This window comes from Notamacropus eugenii, chromosome 3 (assembly GCF_028372415.1).
Source record: "Notamacropus eugenii isolate mMacEug1 chromosome 3, mMacEug1.pri_v2, whole genome shotgun sequence".
NCBI lineage: Eukaryota > Metazoa > Chordata > Mammalia > Diprotodontia > Macropodidae > Notamacropus > Notamacropus eugenii.
In genome coordinates this window covers 460482675-460507361 of record NC_092874.1, presented here as the reverse complement: position 1 = coordinate 460507361, position 24687 = coordinate 460482675, and the positions used below count along the sequence as shown (strand labels likewise).

Sequence of the window (24687 nt, the reverse complement as noted above, 5' to 3'; positions counted from 1 at the left end):
TTGTCCACCATCACAAAAAGTGTCAGAAACAATGCTTTCACTCAAGTCCTCTGTCTTCAAATCTACTACTCTTTCTTAAAGCAATTTGTATATGGTAAGCCTGGAGGAAACATTTTATCCTCACACAGAGGGGGAGAAAATGATGATTTTTACACTAGTAATCCTCTACTAACTTTAAAAGTTTATTCTCAAAAATTAAAAAAAATCTGCTCACACTTAAACCAATAAAATAAACAAAAATGGCAATGTCATTGGGCTGAGTGCTATTACTGCATTGTTCATAGGGGCAAAAACCATTCACCAAACACGCATGGATCAGTTCACTGTGACCCTTGTCCTCAAGGATCTTTCCATCTCTAGAAGATCAGAATCTCCAACTGAAAGAACAAAATTTTGCTCTATTGCTACAAACATGCTGGTAATGCCCAGTTTGTGGTCCTGTGTCCCAAAAGTTTCTAACTGTATAATTGAGGGATAGGAGATGGAAGGGGATGAGATGAAATTATTAGGAAGTCAACAGTCACATATAAAAAAAGAAAACATTACATTTAAAAGGAGGGAAATTTTCTAAGTGAGTTGCTTGGAACTAAAGACATTTCCCATAGAAACAATATTATTTTTAAATTAATTAATTTTTCGTTTTCAACATTTACCTTTATAAGATTTTGAGTTCTACTTTCCCCCGCTCCCTTCACTCCCTCCTCTGCAAGACAACATGCAATCTGACATGGGCTATACAGGTATGATCATATTAAATATATTTCTACATTAGTCATGTTGTGAAAGAACCAGAACAAAAGGGAAAAACCATGAGAAAGAAAAAAAGAGAGACAAAATAGTATGGTTTGATCTGTGTTCAGATTCCATAGTTCTTTCTCTGGATGTAGATATATTTTCCACCATGAGTCTTTTCAAATTGTCTTAGGTCACGGTATTGCTGAAAAGAGCTAAGTCTACTAAAGTAGGTCCCTTCAGAATGTTGTTACTGTGTACAGTGTTCTCCTGGTTCTGCTCACATCACTCAGTATCAGTTCATGTAAATCCAGGTTTTAGAAGCAATATTATTAATGGTGAGTAAGTCCCACCTCAAAAGCTCATTATTACACAACTTTTTTTCAGTCCTGGTTGCACCTTCTCTCATGACCCCAGTACACTGGTCCTGGAGAAGGCAAAGGCAGACTGCTTGATCCCCACTGCATCTTTCAAAATTTCCCTCTGCCACCATCACTAAGCAACCTCTCCTACTTTGTGGTCCTATTTCAGCAAACCAAAGCCTGGTGGCTGTTATTTTTTCCTCCCCCTTCCATAATGGGTCTCTAGGACATGAACCCTCCTTCCTCTCTTTCTTTCCTCAAGGAATTCACTAGGGACTCAAAGTCTTCCTCACTACTCCAACCCATGCTCTGACAGCAGGGGGCTTGAACATAGCACATCCATGGGCCTTCAGACACCTTAGAATCCTGGTCTCCTCTCTTCTCAGGACTGATTCCTTCACTTTATTTCAGCTGCAAAAAGTGAAGTCACACCTTTAATCTTACCAACACCCACAACTGTGCCCTTTCTATGATCAAGAATTGTTCATTTCCAGTATTTGACCCCAACTTCTATTATTCCGTCTCACCCTATGCCTCACTCCTCATTACTGTGACTCCCAGTCCTGTCACCCTTCAGTATTCCCCCAGACTTTTAGCACCGTACTGATTTAACTTTTCTCCTTTCTAAGGTTGGAGTCTATAGTTAAGCAGGTCATTGTGACCCTCTCTTCCACCCTTAATTGCCTCATCCCGTGTCTTATGGCCTCTTGCGTCTTAACAGACTCCATCTCTACACTACTCCCATTATCCATCTCCTCCGGTCCTACTCACATGCTACTGAATTATGCTGAGGAAGTCACTGTCCCATGTTGAATGTGTCCACAACACATGTGTGTGTTGATTCTCAGATGAGGCCGTACTCCGGGGGGGCAATCCTTTTACTCCTCCCTAACTGATTGTCTATCACACTCACTAAACTACTCCTTCCCCAGACCCACTCAGCATAGGGTGCCCCATTTTATAGAGAAAATAGAGACCATTTGCCAGAAGATCTCGTTCTCTCTTCTACGTCTCAAGATCCCTTAACCCCATCCCACATTTTCTCATCCTTTATTCCAGTCTCTGATAGATCGCTTTTCTCTTCACCAAGGCTGGATCTCTGCATTTGCCCTTGATCCTGACTCCTCCCCCACAGTCATCCTCTCTCTACATCTCTGATCTTTCTTTCTACCCACTCCTTTCCTACTGCCTACAAATATATCTGTCTTTTCCCCATGCTTAAAAACCCCTCCCTTGAGCCTGTCATTCCCTCAGTCTCTCCTTTTTATATCAAAAATCCCAAGAAAAGCTGTCAACTTTCATCTTTTATTTCCTCTCTTCTCATTCATTTTTCAGCCGCGTGCAATATGGCTTCAGTCATAATCATTCAGATGAGATTGCTCTAAGTATAATCAGTGATAGATGGGGCAGCTAGGTGGTACAGTGGATAAAGCACCAGGAGTCAGGAGAACCTGAGTTCAAATCTCACCTCAGACACTTGACACTCACTAGCTGTGTGACCTTGGGCAAGTCACTTAACCCCAATTGCCTCATCCTGGGTCATCTCCAGTTATCCTGATGAATATCTGGTCACTGGATTCAGATGGTTCTGGAGGAGAAGTGAGGCTGGTGACCTGCACAGCCCTCCCTCAATCAAAACAAAGTCAAGTGCAAGTCATGTCATTATTTCTCTGATGGCATGGTCTTCTTCGGCAACGAAGGACAAACATACATCAATGATAGACAGATTGACAGACGGGCAGATAGACAGATATAAAGAATCATGTTATGAACATAATCTCTGTAACCTTGGAGTTTTCTAAGCTAGGACTGATCTCCTACCAGAAGACAAAACACTGTCATTCTTTCCCCACATTTCGTCTCAGGTTTATGGGGAGAGGGGTCCAGCAGAGTCTCTCTGGGGAAGAGAGAATCTCAAGATTGGTACCGATGCAAACCTTCAAATCAGTTTTCCCTTGTGGTCTAATCAGGGCAAATGGAGAATCATCTTAGAAGGGTGATGAGTGAATACTTTAAGGAGTAGAATTTTCAGGTGCTCATTAAAAATGATTTTGTCTTGTCATGGTCCTCTTTGTCCTGTAGATTTAGCCATCATAGCTCTACATTTGGTGCAGGATTCCCTTTTCCCCCGCCTCAGAAGAGTTAGTGAGTTAAAGGGGTTTACAAAAAGTGATCAAACCACTATCTATGTGATCCAGTAGACATCAAGTACATTTTAAATAAACTGCAGAAGAGAGATTGGTCTCCAAAATAAGGCCCTTGGCTTTTTTTCTAACATGTCCACCTCTGGCAGTCTGGTGAAGTCTATGAACCTTTTTCTTTTTATTATTTAAAAGCATAAAATAAAATGCAGAAGATCAAAAAGGAAATCAATTATATTGAAATAATTATCAAATAAAAAAAAAGTTTGTATATCCTAGGTTATGCTTTCAAGTGACTTTATGAGCAAAATATCAATTTTGTAATTTGTTAGGGCTATTGTTTTGAACCCTCTTAACTACTAGAGGCTTCACCCACAAAATTACCTTGTTCTTATTTTATATGTACTGTATTTACTTGTGCGTATACATATCTTCTCCTCAGAAAGAATCTGAGTTCCTTGATAGCAGGTCTATTTCATTTCTGTCTTTGTATACCTAGCAGTGAATAGTTTCTGGCACTTAGTGTTGGATATTTACAAATACTTTTGGTTAATACAGAGAAGACCAGGTGAGTAGGGAGTCAAAGTCAGCTACAAGTCTGTCAGAAATAGTGGCCCAGATCAGGCAGTCTCCATATTCCCCAGGTAAATGACCAAATAAATGTATTTAACCACTGGAAGGGCAGATACTAGGTCATGGCAGTGAAGCTTACTAAGATGGAAGTTTCAAAGATGAAAGAGTTAAAACTACCAGCGCAGGGTTTGATCTACAGGTCAAAAGGTTATCTGAAATGGCTGGGGAGTCCGGAGTGAAATGAAGCATATTTGGGCCAATGAAGTAGAAGTAGTCACAGAACCAGAGATGTGCTGAAGCCAGCTCCAACCAGCTGAAGAAAGCCAATAGTTAAAATTTCAATGTGAGGACTCAGTGCATAAATGTTACAAATCAGGACCTGATTTATTGCTTTTGATGATTTTTTTAGACTTAAGAAAGTGACAAAGAATATACTAATAATCAGATTAAACTTAAAGGTGTGTCCTGCATACAGTTTTTTCCCCCAGTGAGCTGATTGTTAAACATTTACCAGTAAGTCCCAGAAGAAGTAATAATTCCCTTTGAACTTTATCAGTAGTAGTTCCCTTAACAAATAATAAAGTACAAAGGTAAATGATAACTGCCTCTAGAACAGAGAGAAAAAAAATATCCTGAGGCTGAAAAGAACAGGGCTTTTGTTTTGTTTTGTTTCCGCCAACTCCTTCAAAGTTTTGGATCCTTTAATTGTCCTATTACCTCAGTCTTTTTTAAGAAAGAGGGTTAGTCCAACTGCAGACCGAGAAAAATGTCAAAGATGAAAAACATGTGAATAAACAGTGGCTCAGGGGGTGGAGAAAGACAGTACATTAGTACATTGGTGAGAGTGGCAAATCGAAGTAACCATTCTAGAAAGCAATGCACAATTATGTTAAGAAGGTGAAAGGAAAGGAAAAGAAAGGAGAAGGGAATTTTTGAAAAAGGGATAGGGCTTTTAGGTTCCCCTATTGTGGGCAATAGAATATTTTTCCCAAAGAAATATCCCATCTCACATGAAGGTTGGCATCTTTACCTATATCTTACAATAGATTTGACAGCAACATGGGGCAATGGATTGTGTGAGGAATGGATTGGAGTCAGGAAGACCAGCTTCATACACTTAGAAGTGTGACCCTGGGCAAGTTACTCAGCTCTTGTTTGCCTGCCAGGGTTATTTTGAGGACCAAATGAGATATTTGTAAAGCACTTAGCTCAGTGCCTGGCACATGGTAAGTACCATATAAATGTTAGCTAACAGCAGCAGCATTACTGGGGATGAGTTGGCTCCTTCTGCACGTTTTGCCAGCTGTCCTTCCTCTGGGTCTCATTCATATAGCTGCTCTCCACAAACCTCAGAGGTCCCACAAATGCCTCGATATTTCAGGTCCATATACCTCGAGCCAGTCTCCAGAAGTCCCATTCAGTTCAGCCCTATTACATTGACAGCCCTGTAATAATCTGATGCTAGCCTTCTTAGTGGGTAGTTAGTTTGGCTCAATGGCTAGAGAGCACTGGGCCTGGAGTCAAGAAGGCCAAGTTCAAACCTGGTCTCTTAACCCTGTTTGCCTCAGTTTCCTCATCTGTAAAATGAGCTGGAAATGGCAAACCACTCCAGTATCCAGTACCCAGTATGAGACTAAGGAAACCTCAAGTGGAGTCACAAAGGGTTAGACACGACTGAAATGACTGAATAACTTTCGAGTACAGACTTTGGAGGCCCAAGAATGTTATCTATTTATAACATTGTTGCCATAGAAGTAACCATCCTCTGCAACATTGTTTCTCTTAATCTTTTTTTTCACAGAACCAAATAATAAGGTTAAATGGGATGTGTCTTTAAAGAGTCTCACTGCCATGTGTAATGATGTTTCTATGTGACACTGTTTTCAGAGTTTTAATTCTGCAATTTATTGATGTACTGATCCTGACCAATATAAGCACCTCCCTTTATATCCCCTGCCCCCAACTACATCAATTTTTGGACACAACTAATGCAAATTTATTTTCCTTGGCTATGCATATGTTACAAATTTTGCATTTCTTTTCTTTTTTGCAGGTAGAAAGTGAGAAGGGAATATAGTATGGGGGTGGTGGAGGAAGGGAGGAGGGAAGGGAGAAAAAAGAAAGGTAATTAAAGCATCTTTTTTTAAGTACAGAGAAAACATACTGATTACATGCTTAAAAGGAAAAGTGAGTTATCTATAATAAAGATTTGCAGTTTCATGTATGATCTGCTTTTTGTACACTGAAATACTCATTTTATTTGATGTTTGTTAAATCCAGAATAAAAAAAATTCAAAAACAGAGAATGAGGGCTCCAGGGGTCTACCAATATTGGTCCACTGCTGACCTCTACAACTCACAACTTTTCTTATCGAAGCACAGATGTAGAGAAAGAGAAAGGACCTTAGATTATCTAGTCCAGAAATGTCAGACAGGGAGTTGGCTCCATGCAACCCTCGACACTCCCCCAGCGCAGGAGAAACCAGATTAAAATATAACTGGGACATATTCAACAAAACAAACAAAAATGCAATAAAGGCAGACCGAGGAGCAGCAGGAAGAACAGCAACAGTGACAGGATGTTAACTAAGATCCCTGGGATTTCAGTATTGTCTAACAACTGCCCTCAAGGGAGTGACTGCTCATTTGTTTCAGTCATGTCCTCCTGACCCCATTTGGGGTTTTCTTGACAAAGGATACTGGAATGGTCTGCTATTTCCTTTTCCAGATCATTTTACAGATGAGGAAACTGAGGCCAACAGGGTGAAGTGACTTGCCCAGGGTCACATAGCTAGCAAATGCCTAGATTTGAGCTCATGAAAATGAGTCTTCCTGACTCCAGGCCTAGCACTCCTTCCACTGTGTCACCTAGCTGCCCCCTCAGGGGAGTAGTATTTTCTTACTCTGGCATTTGAGATGCCAACTGCAATTGTGCCACATAGACTTTTTCGTGATTCTTTGGTGCAAACCATTGGGGGAGGTAAGCATTTGAAAGAACAGGAGCCTAGAGACATTTCTGGAATTGGGGAGATGGCAAAAGCACCAACGGCACTCCAGTCAATCTGCTGAGGACAGGCAAGAGCGCTGCATCGGTTTTAAAAGTTTCTAGTCTCACTCCTAAACTGCGAACTGGAATCTTTCTCCCTGGAGCTTCGAGCAAGGGATTCCTGAAGAGCTCAGGCCTCAACTCCCCTCTTCCACCAGGACAGATATGGCAACAACTTGCACAAGGGAAAGGCTGTCCATACACTAGCCTTGAGGAGTCTCTGGTTTTGTGTGTTTTTCTATTCCTGTATATCCTGGTTTTGATATCCACTCTGTGTGTTCAAGACGTCAGGATGCATCCATGCAGGCCAGCTAGCAGCAGAATTTCCTACATTGAAGGGAAAGACTAATGCCGGGAAGGAGAAGCCAAGCTCTGACATGATAGGCCAGAATTCTTTGGCCCATGTGGCAGTTCCTGCCCTTGTCAGTTGCAGAAGAGCAGGAGAGATGCTGTGGCATGCAGCACCTGGTCCCAGATTAGGGAAAGCAGGAGGGATGGCCCGAGGGCACCTGCCAAGCCCAGGAAGTCAGTAAATGTAGACTCACAGAAACCCTTTCCACAGCCAAGGGACTATATGATTGGTCCTGGCAGACATAGGCTCCAGCTGTGGTGGTCAGTGGACAGACATGGCAGCCCAGTATCATGAGTGGTGGTACAGGCCACTGCAGCCCATTGTTTCCAGTGATGTAGAATGGGTGGCCCTCTCCATATATGCTGACAGTCTGACTACAGTCCATCGCTTCCTCATGGAAGGTGTGGTTAGCAGTTCGCTTGCTTTCCGGCAACAAGGGGGAAGTGAATTGTCCACTTAGACCCTATAGCTGGGAAATGGTCCTTTAAGGTCTCTTAAAGGAAAGCTAGTGTATTCCTTCCCTCACCACACCCATGAGACTCCCAGGCAGGTGGGACATACCAGTTGGTACACCAGGGAACATTATGTGGGAAAGTCCCCAGGACTTTGAGGATTGGGGACTGCAGGGAGGGCCCCACTGCTCATGTTCACCTCTTTGCACTGCAAAGACCTACCAGTAACTGCAAGAATTTGGCACCACCCACCACAGAACTATTTGAGAACTGAAACTCAATCCATACAAAGGTGTGCGTGGGGGTTATATGCAAGCCAAGGATTTCTGGTCTTTTTTCTCCCCTAACTCTTCCTCCTTCAAGGAGTTGCTACTTTGTTTTCCCTTCTCTACCATGAGTGCTTACCTTCTTCCTTTCGTAAACTATTGAATGACCTATTCCACTCTCCCCTCCCTCCACTGAACATGTATCAGTTCTGAACATGACTGGGAGCTACTGGGGAGGGGTACAAGTCAGGTCAGGGCAAGAGAGGAGAAATAAAAGGGATGATGGCAAACAGCATTTCTACCTCATACCCCAAGAAAATGTAAACTTCTGGAGGGCAGTCTCTTGCCTGGACATTTGTACCCTCAGCACCTAGCACATGGTAATAGATTAATAAATATTGCTTGAATCCTTGAAACCTTAGGGTAAAGTGAGGAGAGACAAGAGGCAGCTAGTCATCAAGAGAAGTGAGAAACACCAAGGGAGAGACAGCATCATCAACTTCCTTTGCCAGAACATGGCCATGTCCAATTCCCTCACTTCCTTACTCCAGAATGTTTCCTCTTTACTGAGTCCATACTCTGCACGAAGCTTTCTTTTGCAGATAAGACAACTACAAACGGGTTCATTTGAGATTCAAGGTATCACATACTTACTGGAATTCTGCTCCCCTCACGATGGTCTTTTTAAGCAGAGGCGGGATGGCTGCTTATGGAGGAGAAGCCAGAAAGGATTCCTGGTCACACATTAAGATGCTGGGCTTTCGTGAACCAAACAGAGTATTTCAATTTGTTTTCAGAAATATTTTATAACCTTAATAACTAAATTAATTTAACTTACATTTAAAAGTGAACAACTCATTTCTCTAGGTTACAAACTGACTCATTTGCTCCTTGTTTTTCCCCACACGTAGAAGAAGCGTGACATAGAAGCTGTAGTCAAGTGCTGTTATGGGAGTCAGGAAGACTTGGTTACAATCTCTTTTAACACGAGGGCAAATCATCACTTCTCTGTCCCTTGGACAGCTCCTGAGGACTTAGCTACTACATTGTACATGTCCGAGAAGGAGGAAGGAGACCCTATCCAAAGCAGATACATTTGTATGTGCATGCATGTGCATGTGTGTGACTGTGTTCATGGGTAGATTCTAGAAATGCTTCTCTGTAAATTACAACTTGTGAGAATCAATTTCAATTTTGCCACTTTAACAATTACCAAAATATGCATGAAAATACAAAATGAAAATATATGAATAAAAAAATTCATAAAAACAAACTTCATTACAAGTTTCTTCACCTAGTTGGACATTTGAAAAAAAAATTAATAAAAATTTATCATCCATATCCTGCTAGTTTTACCAGGGTAACAACGCTTTAACATGTGAAAGAAAACGAAGTTTAGTTCTCCTCAGTACTGGTGAGACTTGCTTTGCCTATGGTTTCGTTTCTGTTTCCATGCTTGTTTCCTGAGACTCTTCCACTTCTGAGAGTTTTTCATCATCTGAAATTGAGAAGTACATATGAAACAAGTGAGTGCCAGTGATGAACACAATGACACCCGTATAAAATGCTTCATACAAATCTATTAAGAACAAAACCTTCGAGTGAATGTTGGAACATTTTCAGGAATCTCACCCACACTTTAAAATGACAGAATCCCCAAATGCACTTTGTGCCCATCTAGTGAGTGCCTTCCCTGAAGTTGGCTGAGGAGTTCTAACCTGCTTTTTCATGAAAAGGTGGCTGTACTCCTGCCCAGAGACAGGCATGACCCAAGGTTCATGCAGTGTGTTACTCTAACTTTCTAAAAACGATGTTCAGCTTTTATAAAAACGTTAGCAATACTTACAAGTAAGATACAATTAGTTTTAGTATAAGGCACTTACTTTCTAAGGTCTGCTGAAGTTCGTGGATGGTACTAAGAAGAACATGGAACTGCTTTCGCCTTAATTCCAGCTTGATTTAAAAGGAAAAGAAAACGTTTAAATTTAAGGTGATGTACAAAAATAAGGTTGATACTGATGCTGACAGAACCTCCCTGTTTCTACTTCCACATCTCCCAGGTTTCCTTCCTTCCCTCACATGGCCACCCCCTTTGTTCCAGCCCTCACCCCCCACCCACCAGACTACTGTGACAGTGCTCTAGCTAAGTGTTCCGGCCAAGCTCCCAGGTGCCCCTTCTCTCAGGAGGCCAAGATGGTTTCTGTGGAATGCAGGTCTTAGCAGGTTGTTCTAGCCCTCATTCTAGCAGCTTCCCAGCACCTGCTCTTCCTGACACTGAAAGCACTTCCTCTCCTGCTCCTTTCCTATATGTTCTTCCTCAAACAGATTTTCCATCTCTTGCCTCCATGTCTTTGCCCTGGAATCCCCAAGATCCGTAACACTGTCGCTTTTCAGTTCACCTAGCTTCCTTATGGACTCAGCTCTAATATTCTAATATCCCTTTCTGGAGGAGACCTCTCCTGATTCCTCCCAACCCCCGCTCAAGCTGTTTGTGCCTCCCAGCTAGATCATCTCTCATCTACTCTGTATAGAGCTTGTATCTACAGAGTTATTTATATATTGTCTCCCCCTTCAGAATGTAGGCAGAGGATGTTTTTGGCCTTACCAGCATTTACTACAGAGCCTGGCACAGACTACCTGGCACTTAATACTGGATTGACTGACAGAAATAAACATACCTTATCTTCAACATTTTCTTTTATATGAGACAGATGTTGTAATTCTTTCCCCAAAGCATCTAGTTCCCTGAAAAAGAACAGTAAAATGAGTAATAAACATTTTACCTATTTTTGAAAAGGAATCAATATCAAATAATTTATTTTTAGTCAAAACTTTATAGTTTACCCAGTTGTTTGATAATTCTGAAGTGCTAATACTGCATTTTCAATCAAGAACTGTTCTAGGCAATGAAATGATATGTAACATTAAGGACCCAACCTGTTCTCATTATTTCAGAATGATGGTTTATTTTCCCTAGTAGCTCCACCTGGTCCAAGAGTTTTATAAATGTGACATGCTCTTCTGTGCCACACTTTAAGGGATATTAAATAAAAATAGATGTTTCAGAACTGCAAATGCTTAAGCTCTTTGAAAAAACAGAGATAGCTATTACCTTGAGGTATAAGCACATATTAATTAGAAGCAAAGTAAAATATTAAACTTACTTTAATGTTTCATGCCTGTCTGGATGGTGCTGTATGACTTTTGCCAAAGCATCATATTCTGAAAGACACAAACCCACAGCCATTTACCAAAGGCACTTTACCCCTGGGAAGACTGGTTAGTACAGTAGAAAAGGTCCAATCCAAAGGCTTGGTTTTATCTTGCAGAGGTCACTTAACCTTTGTGTAAAATGGAAACATTAATATTTGTGTTCTTGTTGTCTTTCTCAGGGATGATTGAAGAATCAGCTAAGATAGAACAGACTGATCCAAATGCAGGTTAACCTTCCAAATCTGAATTACATTTAAAAAAAAAAAAACAACCAGTTCAAGCTATAATCAAAACAAGCTCTTTTTGTTTGCTTGGCTGCTAAGTCTCCCTCTGGTAGTCACATGGAATATTCAGCATCTTTCCTCTTCTTACCAAGGAGACGATGACAGCGTGCTTATTTCTGCCAGCCCATTCAAAGAGCACTTTCCGGAGCAGCCATTTGTTTTGATGTGGTATTTTCTGTGTTATTTTACAGTGTATGATTCAAAGACTTTTCTCTTTAGAGTTGCAGTCTATCTTGTGGGTGGCCTAGATTTGAACCAATATGATAATATGTGTAAAGCACCAGATACATTCTTTAAGCTGTGAATCAAGTTTTCCTTTGCACTTGGTGCAGGTCCCTCTACCATTTGCAAAAAGGCCAATTTCCAAGGAATGTAGCAGGCATTTAAAAAAAAATGCACTGAATAAAAGACAAGGATTATAAATGTCATTTGAACCTGGTAAAGAATTCCAGCAAGCATAAATTTGTTGTTGACAGTAAGAGATATTTTTAAGATTCAGAGGTTTCCTATTTTTTGTAATTCATAGTAATTAAGACTCTAGGTCTTACCTCAAAGCACACACAATATCACACACAATTCTTACCCTGGCGATTTTTCCGTATTCGTTTTGCTTGAAGGATCTGCTTTTTGCACTCGGTAATTTTTTCATGTGCTCCAGTTATACTACTTTCTATGTCATATTAAAAACAATAAAAAAGACAGCTGTAACTTCATCAACAACAATCTTTTGCTAGGTCAATCAAAGGTATTTAACTAAATTTTCAACTGCCAACAAAATGTTACCATTTTTTAAAGAGCTATTTAAAAAAAAATTTATATGGGAATCTTTTTTGAACCAAAGATTTCTAGGTAAAATTCTCTCAGATTTTTAAACTCCAAACTTTAACACTGGTAAGTCAAGAATAAATCTAAATAGAAATAACTTTAACTGTATTTACCTATGTCTTTGTAAATTTTTTCATAGTTTTCCATTTCTCTGAGATTCATATCATATACAAGTAGGGTTTTTCCCATTGAAAATTCACATTGAGACAGTGTACTCAGCATGCGTTGGTACTGACTATAGCTAAAAATAAAAGAAAACAGAGGTGGTTAAAACAGAGAAAAACTCTTAAAGATAATATATGAATGTCAGTAATGAAAATCTTATACTACATTTTATTGGAAGATATTGTACCATACTAATGAAAACATACTAAGTTCTGAGTTCATTATCATTTAAAATGTATTTAAAATAATTTAAATTTTTTTCCATGCATACTTTTATTGAATTTAATTCATAAATTTTAAATTTAGGGTTACATTACATTTTCAATAAACTCCAGATTTACATGTAGTGATTTTCAGTTGGGCTGAATAAGTAATTTTAAAACAAACCAACTTCAAAATCCAAAAAGTCACTTCAAACACATCTTTCCTTCACCAATGTGATTGCAACCTTTCTTGTCTTCATGCCAAATAAACAATCTGAATTTAGTCTTTTATTCCCCTTTGATAAACTCATCTCCCCAAGAATTAATCATATACAATCACTGAATTCCAGAGCTGGAAGAGACCTGAGGGGCTGTCATTTAGTCCAACATATTCCACAAAATGAATTCCCCCTATGATAGGGTAGACTAAGCAGATCGGGCCTTTGCTTGGAGATCTCAAGGAGAGAGAATGTAGCCCATTTCACTGTGGGAAAGTTCTAATTGAGAGAAAGTTTCTCTTTACAGTAATCCAAAATGAAGAACTTTGAACACTAGCATAGTGCTACCTTGTCTCATGTTAGACAAAACAGGCAGTTAATGTCTGAAAAAAAAATCAAGAATTGACTAAATTTAATAGATTTCCATTTACAGTAAATTGAGAATGAACAAAACATTTACAGACTCCAATAGGAAAAATGGTACATAAACAACAATAAAATGCCACACCCTTCTTCCTGAGATCCAGCATTGCACCACTTAATGAAACTCTTCACTAACAGGTTGATTCTTCGATCATCACCGGCACCATCACCATCGATTAAGAGACGCTTTCTTATAACTTCATCTAAAAGAAAAATGAGTAACAAATATTAAAATGACCCAATGGATCAATTACAATTGTACTGTCTGCAATACGCCTGCTAAAATGCCTAACAAATGGAGAGAATTTCCAGGTACTGATAAGGAATTAATTTGATAATCCTTGAGTCTAACTTCAAGAAAATTTGACTGGGGAAATTTGTGCCTCATGTGATATATTATTAGTTAAGAGTGGGGAGAAATCATAGTCATTTTACAAATGAGAAAACTGAGACACAGATAAGATTAAGGCTGCCCCAAATCCCTCAGGTGAAGACAGTGACCTCTTATCCTTGAGTCCCACTAATAGGGTTAATTGTAGGAACTGCTGGGTGTCTCTGGAAGCCTAAGGCAGTGAGCCTGTGGGGATGTGTGTTTTTGTTCTTGTGTGTGTACACACAAGAGTGGTGGCAAGCAGGGGGACAGACAAAGTAAGGAGATGAGAGGAAAAAAATGATGTGAAGTGTTTTCGATATAAACTTATTGTCCCTAAATCTCTAAAGTTTCTATCACATTAGGACCCTCAGCTGGTGCTTCTTTTCCCTCTGCTCCACTGAACTTAACAAGAAGGAAAAGAGGAACAAAGAATAAGGACCAACGAAAGGGCTTCTCCTCTGGTTTCTTTACCTCAGTTATGATGCTCCAGCTTAGCTGAAATAGTGCTGGATTCCTGGAGAGCCTGCCTGATAAATCATTCCCCAAACATTTAACAATAGTTTCAGTACACAGGTAGAAATATTTCTAATTCCAAGAACAAGAGATAGAAAACAGCAGTAGATAAAAGGGTATTGGACTTGTAGGCAAAAGACATATTCAATTGACATTATGAGCTGAGACAAGAGGCAAGTCATTTTAACTTCTTAGTTACCTCATCAATAAAATGGGGATGATCTACTCATAATATCTACATTCCAGTGTGACTATGAGAAATGACTTTAATATTTTAAGGGCTTTATAAATGAGAGTTACAGTCACTAGGCACAAAGGAGCCAATGAAAAGCTAGGGAAGAACATGAAAGTGGGATTTTGGGAAAATTAATCGGGTGGCAAATGTGTAAATGGCATGAAGACAAGAAAGGTTGCAATCAGGAGATCTACATTTGAAATCAGGTAGTGATGTCTAGCAGGCAACTAATGATATGCTATAGTAGAGCTCTGCAGAGATTTGGCCTGGATACACAGATTTAGGAGTGATTTATACAGAGACAATAACTGAGCCCACCAGAACAGACATGATTACTGAGAGAGGACTGAGAAGGCACAGGATAGGACCTTGAGAAACGATCAAATTAGCAGGCAGGAAATGAATGAAGATTCCAAAAGAGGAGCTGAGGAAGAGTCACACAGGTAGGAGAGACAGTAATAATAACCAGCATTCACTTAGCACTTACTGTGTGCCAGACACTATGCCATACATTTCACAATTATCATCTCATTTGATCCTCACAGCAACCCTGGGAGGGAGGTGCTATTACTATCCTAATTTTATAGGAGGAAACTGAGGCAGAGAGAGACATGACCTGAGTTGCCCAGGGTCACACAGCTAGGAAGTGTCAAAAGTCCCATTTGTGCTCAGGTATTCTAACCACTGCCCTACCATCTAGCTGCCACAATACTGCCCACAAAGAGAGCTTGGTCAGTAGTATCCCAATTTACAAAACCAGTGGAAAAGAATACTGGGTTTGGAGTGAAAGTCAGTAGGGGGAAATCAGTAGTTAGAAACAGAAAAAAAAAAAAAAGAGATGAGAGAGTAAACTCCTGGAGGAGATGGAGGGGGGGAAACATGACACTGAGGGCACAGGTAAGGACCAGTCTTCAAAAGGAGACAAAAGGGAAAAAACTTCACTGAAAGAAAAAAGCCACACAATTTAGGAAAATTGAAAATTAAGCTCCATCAACTCTAATTCCCCTCTTTTCTCTCCACCTCCAAACATCTCTTAGCTAGACCTTGAAGCCTGGAGTTCTTCTGCTGGGGAATAATACCGTACAGACTTGACAAAAATAGGGCACTATTCTCATTGCTAATTAATTTTCTCAGTCAAGACATAAGGCATATGTCCCTGTCAAACCATCAGACCTTTCAGCAACTTTTGACACTGGGTTGCAATCTCACTTGAGAGATGTGACACAGATGGTATTACATTAAACTGGCTGGAATTCTCATTCTGAAAGCTCATAATTCTGTACTCTTAAAAATTCTAGCCCCTCCTTCCCAAAGACAATGCTGCGGGAGGAATTTTGAAATTCAATCCTCCATCACTCCAGAAATATTGATCAGGTTAACAACTAAGCATCGATATTTAAGGATCTGAATAGTCAACAAAAATCATCACTCCCCTCGTGGAAAAGATCTTGCCAAAGCTTAATTAACACATGAAATAGAGGTGATTCAAACACCAAAAGCAACATTCTTAGGCCTTGGAAAAGAAATGCTCTGGTCTAGTCACTAACCATCAAAGCAAGATAGAACTCAGATTTCCGCAGGATTTATAACTGGTTCACCACCACTGATTCCGGTTATGTAAAGGATGCTGGGTATGCAGCTACCATAACTTGGTGGTGTAGCCGATGGCCCCTTCGGCCCGGAGTCAGGAAGACCTGAGTTCAAATGTGCCTCGCACAGTAGGATCCTGGATAAGTCACGTGGCCCTGTCTGCCTCAGTTTCCTCCTCTGTAAAATGAGCTGGAGAAGGAAATGGCCAAGTGCTCCAGGGCCTCGGCCAAAAAGTCCCAGTGGGGTCGGGGGGAGGAGACTGGACTGCACAAGTCCCAGCGGCCTAGAAAAGCGAGGACAGGAGCTGGGCGCGGGTCAGGGTCGGCCGGTCCCTAAAGTTCTGTAAGCTTGCAGGCCTCCCCCAGGGGTGCTTTACCCCAATCCCCGGATGTCTGTGCGTGTGTATTTACACCTGTACTCACACGCACGCACACACGCACGCCAGGCCGCCCTCCCCAGTCCCCACCAGGCCCTGGGAACACAACCCACACAACAAACGGGCCCGATCGGCCGAGACAAGGCGCTTCTCGCGTGGATTTCCCCGCCCGGGGGAGGCCCGTGCGCAGCCCCGGGTCCGCACGCGTGTCTCCCCCACCGGCGGAGCGCACGAAGCGCTCCAGGTCTCGGTGAGGCCCGGCCGGCGGCTGCCCGGCCTCGCGGACCCTCGGGCCCGGCCGCGCTCCCTTCGTCCGGCCGTCACGCACAGAGGGGACGGCGGGAAGGGCCAGGGTCCGAGCCCGCACGGCCTGGGACCCCCTTTCCCGTGGGGGCCCCCCACCCCATCCCCAGGGGCTCTCGGGAAGGACGGGTCTGGGAGGATCTGGGGAGGAGGTGTTCGGCCCCGTTCCTCCCACCCCTGGCGGAGCCCCCTTACCGTCCGTCACCGACCCCATCGCGCCCTCGGCGGCGGCGGCGGATCCTCAACCGCGTCCAGCGGCCCCGGGTCAAACTCCCACAATGCAGCCGGGCAAACAGCCATGAAGGCCTAGGGGCGGGGCCTGCCGCCGGAGCCGCCGCCGAGCCGCGCGTGCCCGGGCCCGCCCCCTGGGGGGAGGGGGAGGAGGCCGGGGCGGGGCGGCGAGGGGCGGAGGGCCCAGCACGCCCGGCTCCAAGGCCCCGCCCCGCGGCCCCGCCCCGCGCCGCAGGACGCGCTGCTTCCGCCCGCCAGGTGAGAGCCGCCGCGAGGCCGGGCCGGGCGGGAGGGACGAGGGGGCCAGCGCACACGCGGCGCGGCCCCGAGCGGGGTGGAGGGGTGCGGGGCCGCGGATCTCGGAGCCCCCTTCCGGGGACTGGGGGCTGGGGGGAGGGGCGGGGAAGGGAAGGTCACCGCGGGGGGAGGTCTGCGGGCGTGCGGGGGGCGGGAGGCAGCGCGCGCCGGGGCGGGGGCGGGGCGGCGGCGCTCCGCCCACCAGCTTCTGCTACCTGCAAAGTTCGCGCGGGAACCGGCTCCCGGGCCCTCGTTGTGGGGCGCGGGGCGCGAAGGCGTGCGTGCGCGCCCGGAGGCATGCCTGAGGCGCGGGGGCCCCGGCCTCCAACCTGTCATTACCGTGCGACCCCTCCCCCGCCCCCGCCCATGTCCGGTATAAAGGTAAAATGGGAGGGGGCCGATGCTAGGCTTGTCCCATGACCGCCCCCCGCGGCCGGGGCCCCAAACCAGCCGAGCTTCGGCCCTTGGGGCCGCCGGCTGCGAGGCCACGGAAAGCCCCACTGAGACCCCCCCGTTCGCCAGGTAATGTGGGCACCCCTTCCGACCCCCGACTTGGTGGGCTGCTCGCCCCCCCGCGCAGTCTCCCCCATTTGGGTCCGTTCTAGGGTGTGTGCCAACCCTCCCCAGAGTGGAATCCTACCCAGAGCATTTCCCCTTCTTTGTATCCCCGGGGCCTGGCGCCTGTTGGTGCCTCCCAAATGCTTCTCGATCGCTCTTGGGTATCATTGCCGGCCCGAAGAGATCCCCAGCTGACCCGGGCCCAGCCCCAAGGCCCGGAGACCTCATTGGGTCCCTTGGCCTCAATGCGTGTAGAACGGGCCGTGATTTAATTCTGTGAAACATCCAACTGGAAACCGATACAGATATTTAATACCTTTCTTTATGTTTGCGAGATTATCCTGACCCATTTAAACTACTTGAGTGTAGATGGAAGGGATTTACATTTGTTTTTATATTGCATATTAGGTTGAAGTCAATCAGTGACTGTGTCAGTCAGTCACTTAGGAAGTACTGCCCTAAGAGGTGAAGATGAAAAAACAAAAATCCCTCCCCGTCCTCCAGTGGCTAACGTTCTCGAGAGAGCCTTGAGGTCCTCAAGTTGAGAGGTCCTTAACAAGTTGTGTATGGACGAGGAGATGGAGCTAGAAAGGCCCTTCCTTGGTCCTCTCCTTTAACGCCCTTCGGAGGATGGGGCATTTGTCCCAAAGAACACTGATTTTAAGGGGGAGAGTCAGAATTAGAACCCAGAAAGCTCTGATTCTAAATCCAGCGTGCTTTCTCGTCCAGAGCCAAACTATCTGTTTGTCCTCCAGCCTTGTTCAGTTTATTGAGCCCAGAAGGAGGAGAACATCCCGACTTAGACTAGAATTACTTTAGATCTTCACAATCATTGGTTATAAATCGGATGTTTCATGTCTTTTTAAGGAGTAAATTTTACTAAGGTTTTAATTGGAATGATAATTGTAAGGATGACAGTTGTAAAGTTAACATTTTTTTAGATGTCATTAGAAAGGATGATTTTGGAAAGAAAAGCCTTTTCTTCTGGTGGTGGTGTTTTTTACTTTAATTAAAAGTAGGAAGATATGCCACTCCCCTAGCCCTTTTGTAACTGTGAAATTTTCTGGGGAAGTTTTATCAGATACAAAGTTGCCTTTGAGGACACACTGTTATGTCGTTTAGTTCTGGGGAGGGAAGGGGACTGACGAGAAGAACCTTCATTTGTCCGATATTCAGCGCTACTCAGCACTTGATGGCACTTGAGTAAAGGTGGCTGCATGCAGTATCATTATTTTAACCTTCCGCTCTTAAAGCCTTATGGTCCACACAATTTAATCTGATTGGATTATCTCAGATACATGGTCATTAATGTGAGTGATGAATTCAGTAAACCTTTCTTAAGCCACTGCTGGGTCGAAGGCACTTTGCCAGCTTCCCAAAATGAAAGTTCCTGTCCAAAAGGAACTCCCTTTCTTCATTAATTACCCTTTTCATAAAACATCATGAAATTAAGTAAGCAAACAGACAAAATAATTTTTCAGAATTTAGTCCCTGTCTTTGTGCATTCAGTTCCTAACGGCAACCTATATTCATCAGTATTTTACGTTGGCTTAAATCGGGTAGGTGGTACCGTGAATAGAGGCTTTACCTGGAATCAGGAAGACTTCCTGCAGAGGCATTTACTGGCTCGGTGACCCTGGGCAAATTGTTTAACTTCTGTTTGTCTCAGTTTCCTTATCTGTAAAATGGAGTTAATAATAGCACTTACCTCATGGTTGTTATAAGGATAAAATGAGATTTGCGAAGCACTTGTAAACCTTAAAGTAATATGTAAGTGCTAGCTATTTTATTGTTATTATTAAAGTAAGAAGAGCCCGATTTTTAAATATTTACTTCGCCTTCTCCCTCATTTAGAGTAAGAGAACAGTTTTCCGGTGGAAATGTAGAACTGAGATAACAGTGATATGCTTACAATCCTTCTCATCACATACTTACTGTGGCCATAAGTACCATTACTTAACCAAGGTAACAAAGCAATTTAGATTCTTGATTTCTTTATATTTAAGAGAAACAGGTTCACACCTACCTGCTTTGACTTCCTCCTCACCTGTGCTGGAATTCTGAGCAGAGAAACCAAGTGGATGATATTCTTTTATTTACTTTAAAAAGTAATTTTTCCTCCACTGATTTTATTTTTCATTTTTCTGTGTCTTGATGGAATGTATTGACACTTTGTTACCATAGAGGCTCCAGAATCTGTTTGAGCATAAATAGAGTACCTTGGACTCTCGTAAAACTTCAGGGGCGGCTCTGCCATAAACTCCACTAGGTTTCTCCTTCTGGATTTTAAGCTCCCTTACAGAAAGAACTATCTTGTTCAGTCCTCAAAACTCAGCCCCCTAGGAACCATATCTTGTTTAAGTCTATTAGACTGTGATCTCTCTGTTCTCTGTGACTGTCTCCTGCTGGAGTTTAGCACAGGATAGTTTGGCACATAGTTAAGTTCTTAATAAATGTTCATTGACTTTTATTTTTGTGACCCCAGTACCTGCCACAATGCACAGTCAACAAGTCTGACTGGTCTACTATGTGCTGTGGACCATGTTAAGCACTGGAGATAGAAACACAATAAATGAAATAATTTCTCCATGCAGTGATATACCATTCTAATGGAGAAGACAGCAAATACATATAACATCTACTCAGCAGAAATATAAAATTAATAATATATTTAAATATGTGTATACATATACACAAAGTACATTTGTTAATTTATATTTATGTATACATACACAGAGTAGTTACCCATAAGGAAAATGTTTTTTAATTGAACCAAATAGAATTCTTTCCAACAAATTATCTTCTTATCCCTAGTGGTATTTCCATCTTGAGCTAAGAGCCTCAAACCAGAAGCTGAAATGGTTCCTGTTTTCATCGGGAAGGCCCTCACCCAGGGGCAGTTTGGCTGGTGGGTTGTGCCCAAATCCTGGAGGCGCGCAGGCCTCTACACGTTGGGAGCCCTGGCCCGGGATGGTTTGTGGTCTGGAAGAATATGAGCGATTCTCTAGATTTGTTCCTTAGCTGTACTATTATTCAGGTAGAATGTACAGAGATCACCTGTCGTTGTCAGCTCTGGCTGTATTAGCCCGAGATCTCCTTCTGACACCCATTCAGTGACCCCCTGACGGTTAAGTAGCTTGTGGCCTCATAGCTATTAGGAGATCTTGAATTCTGCTTAGAACTGATTATATCATACTATGTTTGTCATGTATAATTTTCTAAATTTCTCTAGTTTTATCCAGCCAGGTGTGACTGTGTTTTCTTCTGTCGTTTTTTTTTTTAAAGTTAAAACATATATCAACACAGTTATCTTTGGAAATTTTTTAGATTTGATATTCCTGCTTATTTTAATTATCTTCTTTGAGGGAAAAGTGAGGTCACCCCTTCATGCTACCAACATGAAACCATTGCCATGAAGAAATCCCTGTCGTTGGCCTTTCCTTCCCTTTCTGCATGATATGTTTAGTTCAATAAAATACACAAAGGTACCTCTTGTGCTCCACACAGTCTAGAGATTAAATGAGGATATGTGTGTGTGTATGTGTGTGTATGTGTGTGTGTGTGTGTGTGTGTGTGTGTGTGTGTGTGTGTGTGTAATTTCATCCAGCTGAAGCTGAACCTCATAGCTCCTTTTCCTTTGGTGCTAAGTTTCATCTCTTCCCCATTTCTTAACCATTGTGTATATAGAATAGAGATATACTAGGGAAGAAAATGGATCATGTTTTATCCTTTTCTCTCTCTTTCTAAAGTCATTTAATCATATTTTTAATAGAATAATATTGTTTTGTTGGCTCTTGTTTTGGAATAGATTTTTAAATGTAAAATTGAAAAGAAAACTACATGAGAAATTGTTTGGAAGCATGTTTAATAGTTTTGCATATGAGGAATGAATTATCTCAGACATTTATAGATGCACAGGATTTATTTATTAAATTAGAGTTTGTTTTAGGCAGAACAAATTTTCCTTATTGCCATTCTACTCCAACCCCAAATTGAGAACAAAAGAAAAACGAAACTCATTGAAAACATGCATAGTCAATCAAAACATATTTCCAAGTTGACCATATTCAAAAGAATATGTCTCATTCTTCATTCTGTGTCCTCTCTCTTAGGAGATGGGGAGCATGTTTCATCATGAGTGCTCTGAAATTGGAGAGACACAAGATTAAAAAAAAAAGTTCTTAGCATTTTACCTCTAACTTCAGAATTTTAAATCTCTCTTCCAAAAACTTAAATGTAATCATTAAAAAAATATTTTGGGGCCTCAGTTTCCTCACCTGTAAAATGAGAAAGCTGAACTCTTACAGTCCTCCTCAGAGGCCTTTACTTCTCTGAGATTTCTAAATTTTTAGCTGCACTCTTATGCCTAATTAGCAATGGAATATACCTCTTTGTATAGCCTTTTAAAGGTTTCCCCATTATTTCTTATCATGTTAATATGTAATAATATTATCCAGTAGCTTTAAATTCTCACCTTTCAGAAGAAAAAAATCACAAATTCCTTATATTTGTGTTGATGGAAAAATATTCCTTTTCCTCTTACCTTTTTTATTCTTAGATGATGTTTTGATGGAGAGAGTTTGTTAAAAATTTGTGCTTGTATAGACATGAAAAAATTGTTGTCTTGTTACTATGTGGCGAGTTTCTTTGTGGGTTTGTTTTTTTGTTTGTAATTGAAATATGTTAGAGGTTGGAACACCCAGAGCAAAAGTTGTGAAAGAATGAAAGGGAGATTCCCTTTTGGTTCTTGAATAAATGAAAGGGATTTTGTAATTTTTGCTGATTTGAACTAACTGCCTTGAACTTCAGCTCAAGTATGCACCTGCATCCTTGTGGTTTAACTATAATTATTTTCAAGATTTTCGCTGAGTTTCACTTGGATTATTTTAGAACTTTTTTTTCTTTTCATTTTAAAGTTCTGGCAGTGGTTCATTTAAAAGTTGTCACATAACGAGACTAGAAATGATGAATGAAAAATTCCTATCTTTGAACTCAGCTGTTTATGTTTGGATGCTAATATTGGACCTTTTGGTTCATCAAATGTAGTTTTAGGAAATCTGTGGAGTGAAAACTGAAGACCGAAAAGAAAACGAAATTTTGCTCTATGGGGCTAGCTACATAGTATTGCTGAGGTCCAGCCACAGTTGTTGAGAGTGCTCTTTTTATATCAGCAGAGGGAATGAAGGATGCTGCCAGAATCTTAACTTCTTAATATTGTGAGAATTCATGACTGAGTTTGTGTCTTATTCTATAGGATGGCTTTTAAGGTTTTCTACCCATTTTGTTAGTACAAAGTGCTTTGGATGAAACAGTCCTGTGAGACAGGGAATGCCAGCCTTATTATCCCCATTTTACAGACAAAGAGACTGGGGCATGGAGGAGTTAAATATCATCTACCCACATTTCACACATCTTAGCGAATGTGGGACCTGGACTTGGAAGAGTTTCCTTGTCCAATGACTGGGGTGTTTTCCATTGTGTCCTTTTGTGGACTGAATTTTAAAAAGTGATACATAGTAAGACGGTCATTGATCTATCTTCATCAGAGGTGTGGAACAAGGTTACCTTTGCCTAACACTCTCAAGTAAGGAAGAAGGTTAAATTTGTAATTGGGACATATTTAGCAAGATCAAATAAAAATTCATTAAAACATAAGTAAAATCACATTCCATAACTTTTTAAGTCAATATTTGGTTCAGCCCGCAGGGATCCTTATGTACAGATTTGTTATTTAACTTAGACACCACAATGAATCTTCCATATAGAATAATAGGGTTCTTAAAGATACAGTCAGCCAGTCATTCATTTACATATGTGCCAGGCACTGTGTTAAAAAGCATTTATTAAGCACCTGTTGTGTACCAAATTCTATATTTAGATGCTGTGGGTACAATGACAAAAAAACAAACAGTTCCTGCTCTTGGAGAACTTATTTTTACTTGGAGGAAACATCACAGAGGTCTTTAAGCATGTGTAGAATAAAAACACGTGAATTTTCAGATGACTTAAGAAGGAGGGACACCAGAAGGGATTTCACATAAAAGATGGCACGTGTTTGGAAGGGAAATTTCAAAGTCAGTGTATTTATAGACAGGGAAACCAAGTCCTAAGGAGGTCATTAAACCGTGAGGTTGAACAACTGACATCTGGGGCTCTCAACTTCCCAGTCCTGAGCTTGTCTTGCTGTTTCACATCATTGACCAAAACGTGGGCTAAAAAATTTACCTCTTTTTGATAAACACAATAGGATCCAAGATCTAGACGGAAGCTCAGAAGCCATTCAGGCCAGTCCCCATATTTTACAAATGAGGAAACTGAGACTCAGGGAGGCCACTTTACAAAGGTAAAGTTGGAGCCCAGAGTGGCTGACTCTAAATTCATTGTTCATTCCACCAGGACTTTTAAAAACCAAATTTATTGAATATAATTGAACTGTTTCTTGATGGTTCAGAATAGAGATGATGGAAGGACCACTGAGGCAGGTAACTGGGTGCCAGTTGAAGAGTCCACTAAGGCCATGTCTGCTTTGTTCCTGAGGGTCCTGTCTGCCCTTTGTTATTAGAATGAGAGAAGGTGAGACCTGACCCCACAGCTGGTTCAAGGTCTCCCCACTCGTTGGGTGGCCAACCCAGGGCCCCTTGTAGGTTCCCAGCTTTCCGCTCCCGCACTGTTCTTCCTTCCTCTGGCTCCTACTCTCCTGTTGTTTCTTTCAGCCTGTCCCTCCCCTGTTTTGAAATAACACTAAGCATTTACCTTTAGATGGTGCTTTATAGCTCTCACCGAAGTTCCCACACACTTATCCCTAACAAGAGAATCGAGGCCAGGAATGTGGGTATCTCTTTTTTATCTCTGAGGAAACTGAAAATGAGCTAAGTGACTTTGACTTGCTTGGGGTTACAGGGTGAGTAGGATCTTAAGATGGTGAACTTAAAGCCGTCATCTAGGCCTGCCCAGTC

At 42.0% G+C, this 24687-nt stretch overlaps 1 protein-coding gene and 1 long non-coding RNA gene across 3 annotated transcripts in view; one reads left to right on the top strand and one right to left on the bottom strand.

Moving 5' to 3' along the window:
• Positions 1-8710: 8710 nt before the first annotated feature.
• Positions 8711-17039, bottom strand: THOC7 (THO complex subunit 7). The gene is made up of 8 exons (XM_072598775.1): positions 16841-17039; positions 13341-13458; positions 12360-12487; positions 12005-12091; positions 11089-11146; positions 10603-10669; positions 9808-9877; positions 8711-9422 (listed from the first exon to the last, which is right to left on the bottom strand). Exons 1-8 carry the CDS (start codon positions 16857-16859, stop codon positions 9355-9357), a joined length of 615 nt encoding a protein of 204 aa, XP_072454876.1. The 5' UTR covers positions 16860-17039; the 3' UTR covers positions 8711-9354.
• A 341-nt stretch (positions 17040-17380) lies between these two features.
• LOC140497622 (uncharacterized) overlaps positions 17381-24687 on the top strand; it is a 32764-nt gene continuing 25457 nt past the window's right edge. Inside the window, exon 1 of one of the 2 annotated variants that reach the window (XR_011964794.1) lies at positions 17381-17695. This is a non-coding gene — a long non-coding RNA (uncharacterized lncRNA). The other variant, XR_011964793.1, reaches the window with a different exon arrangement.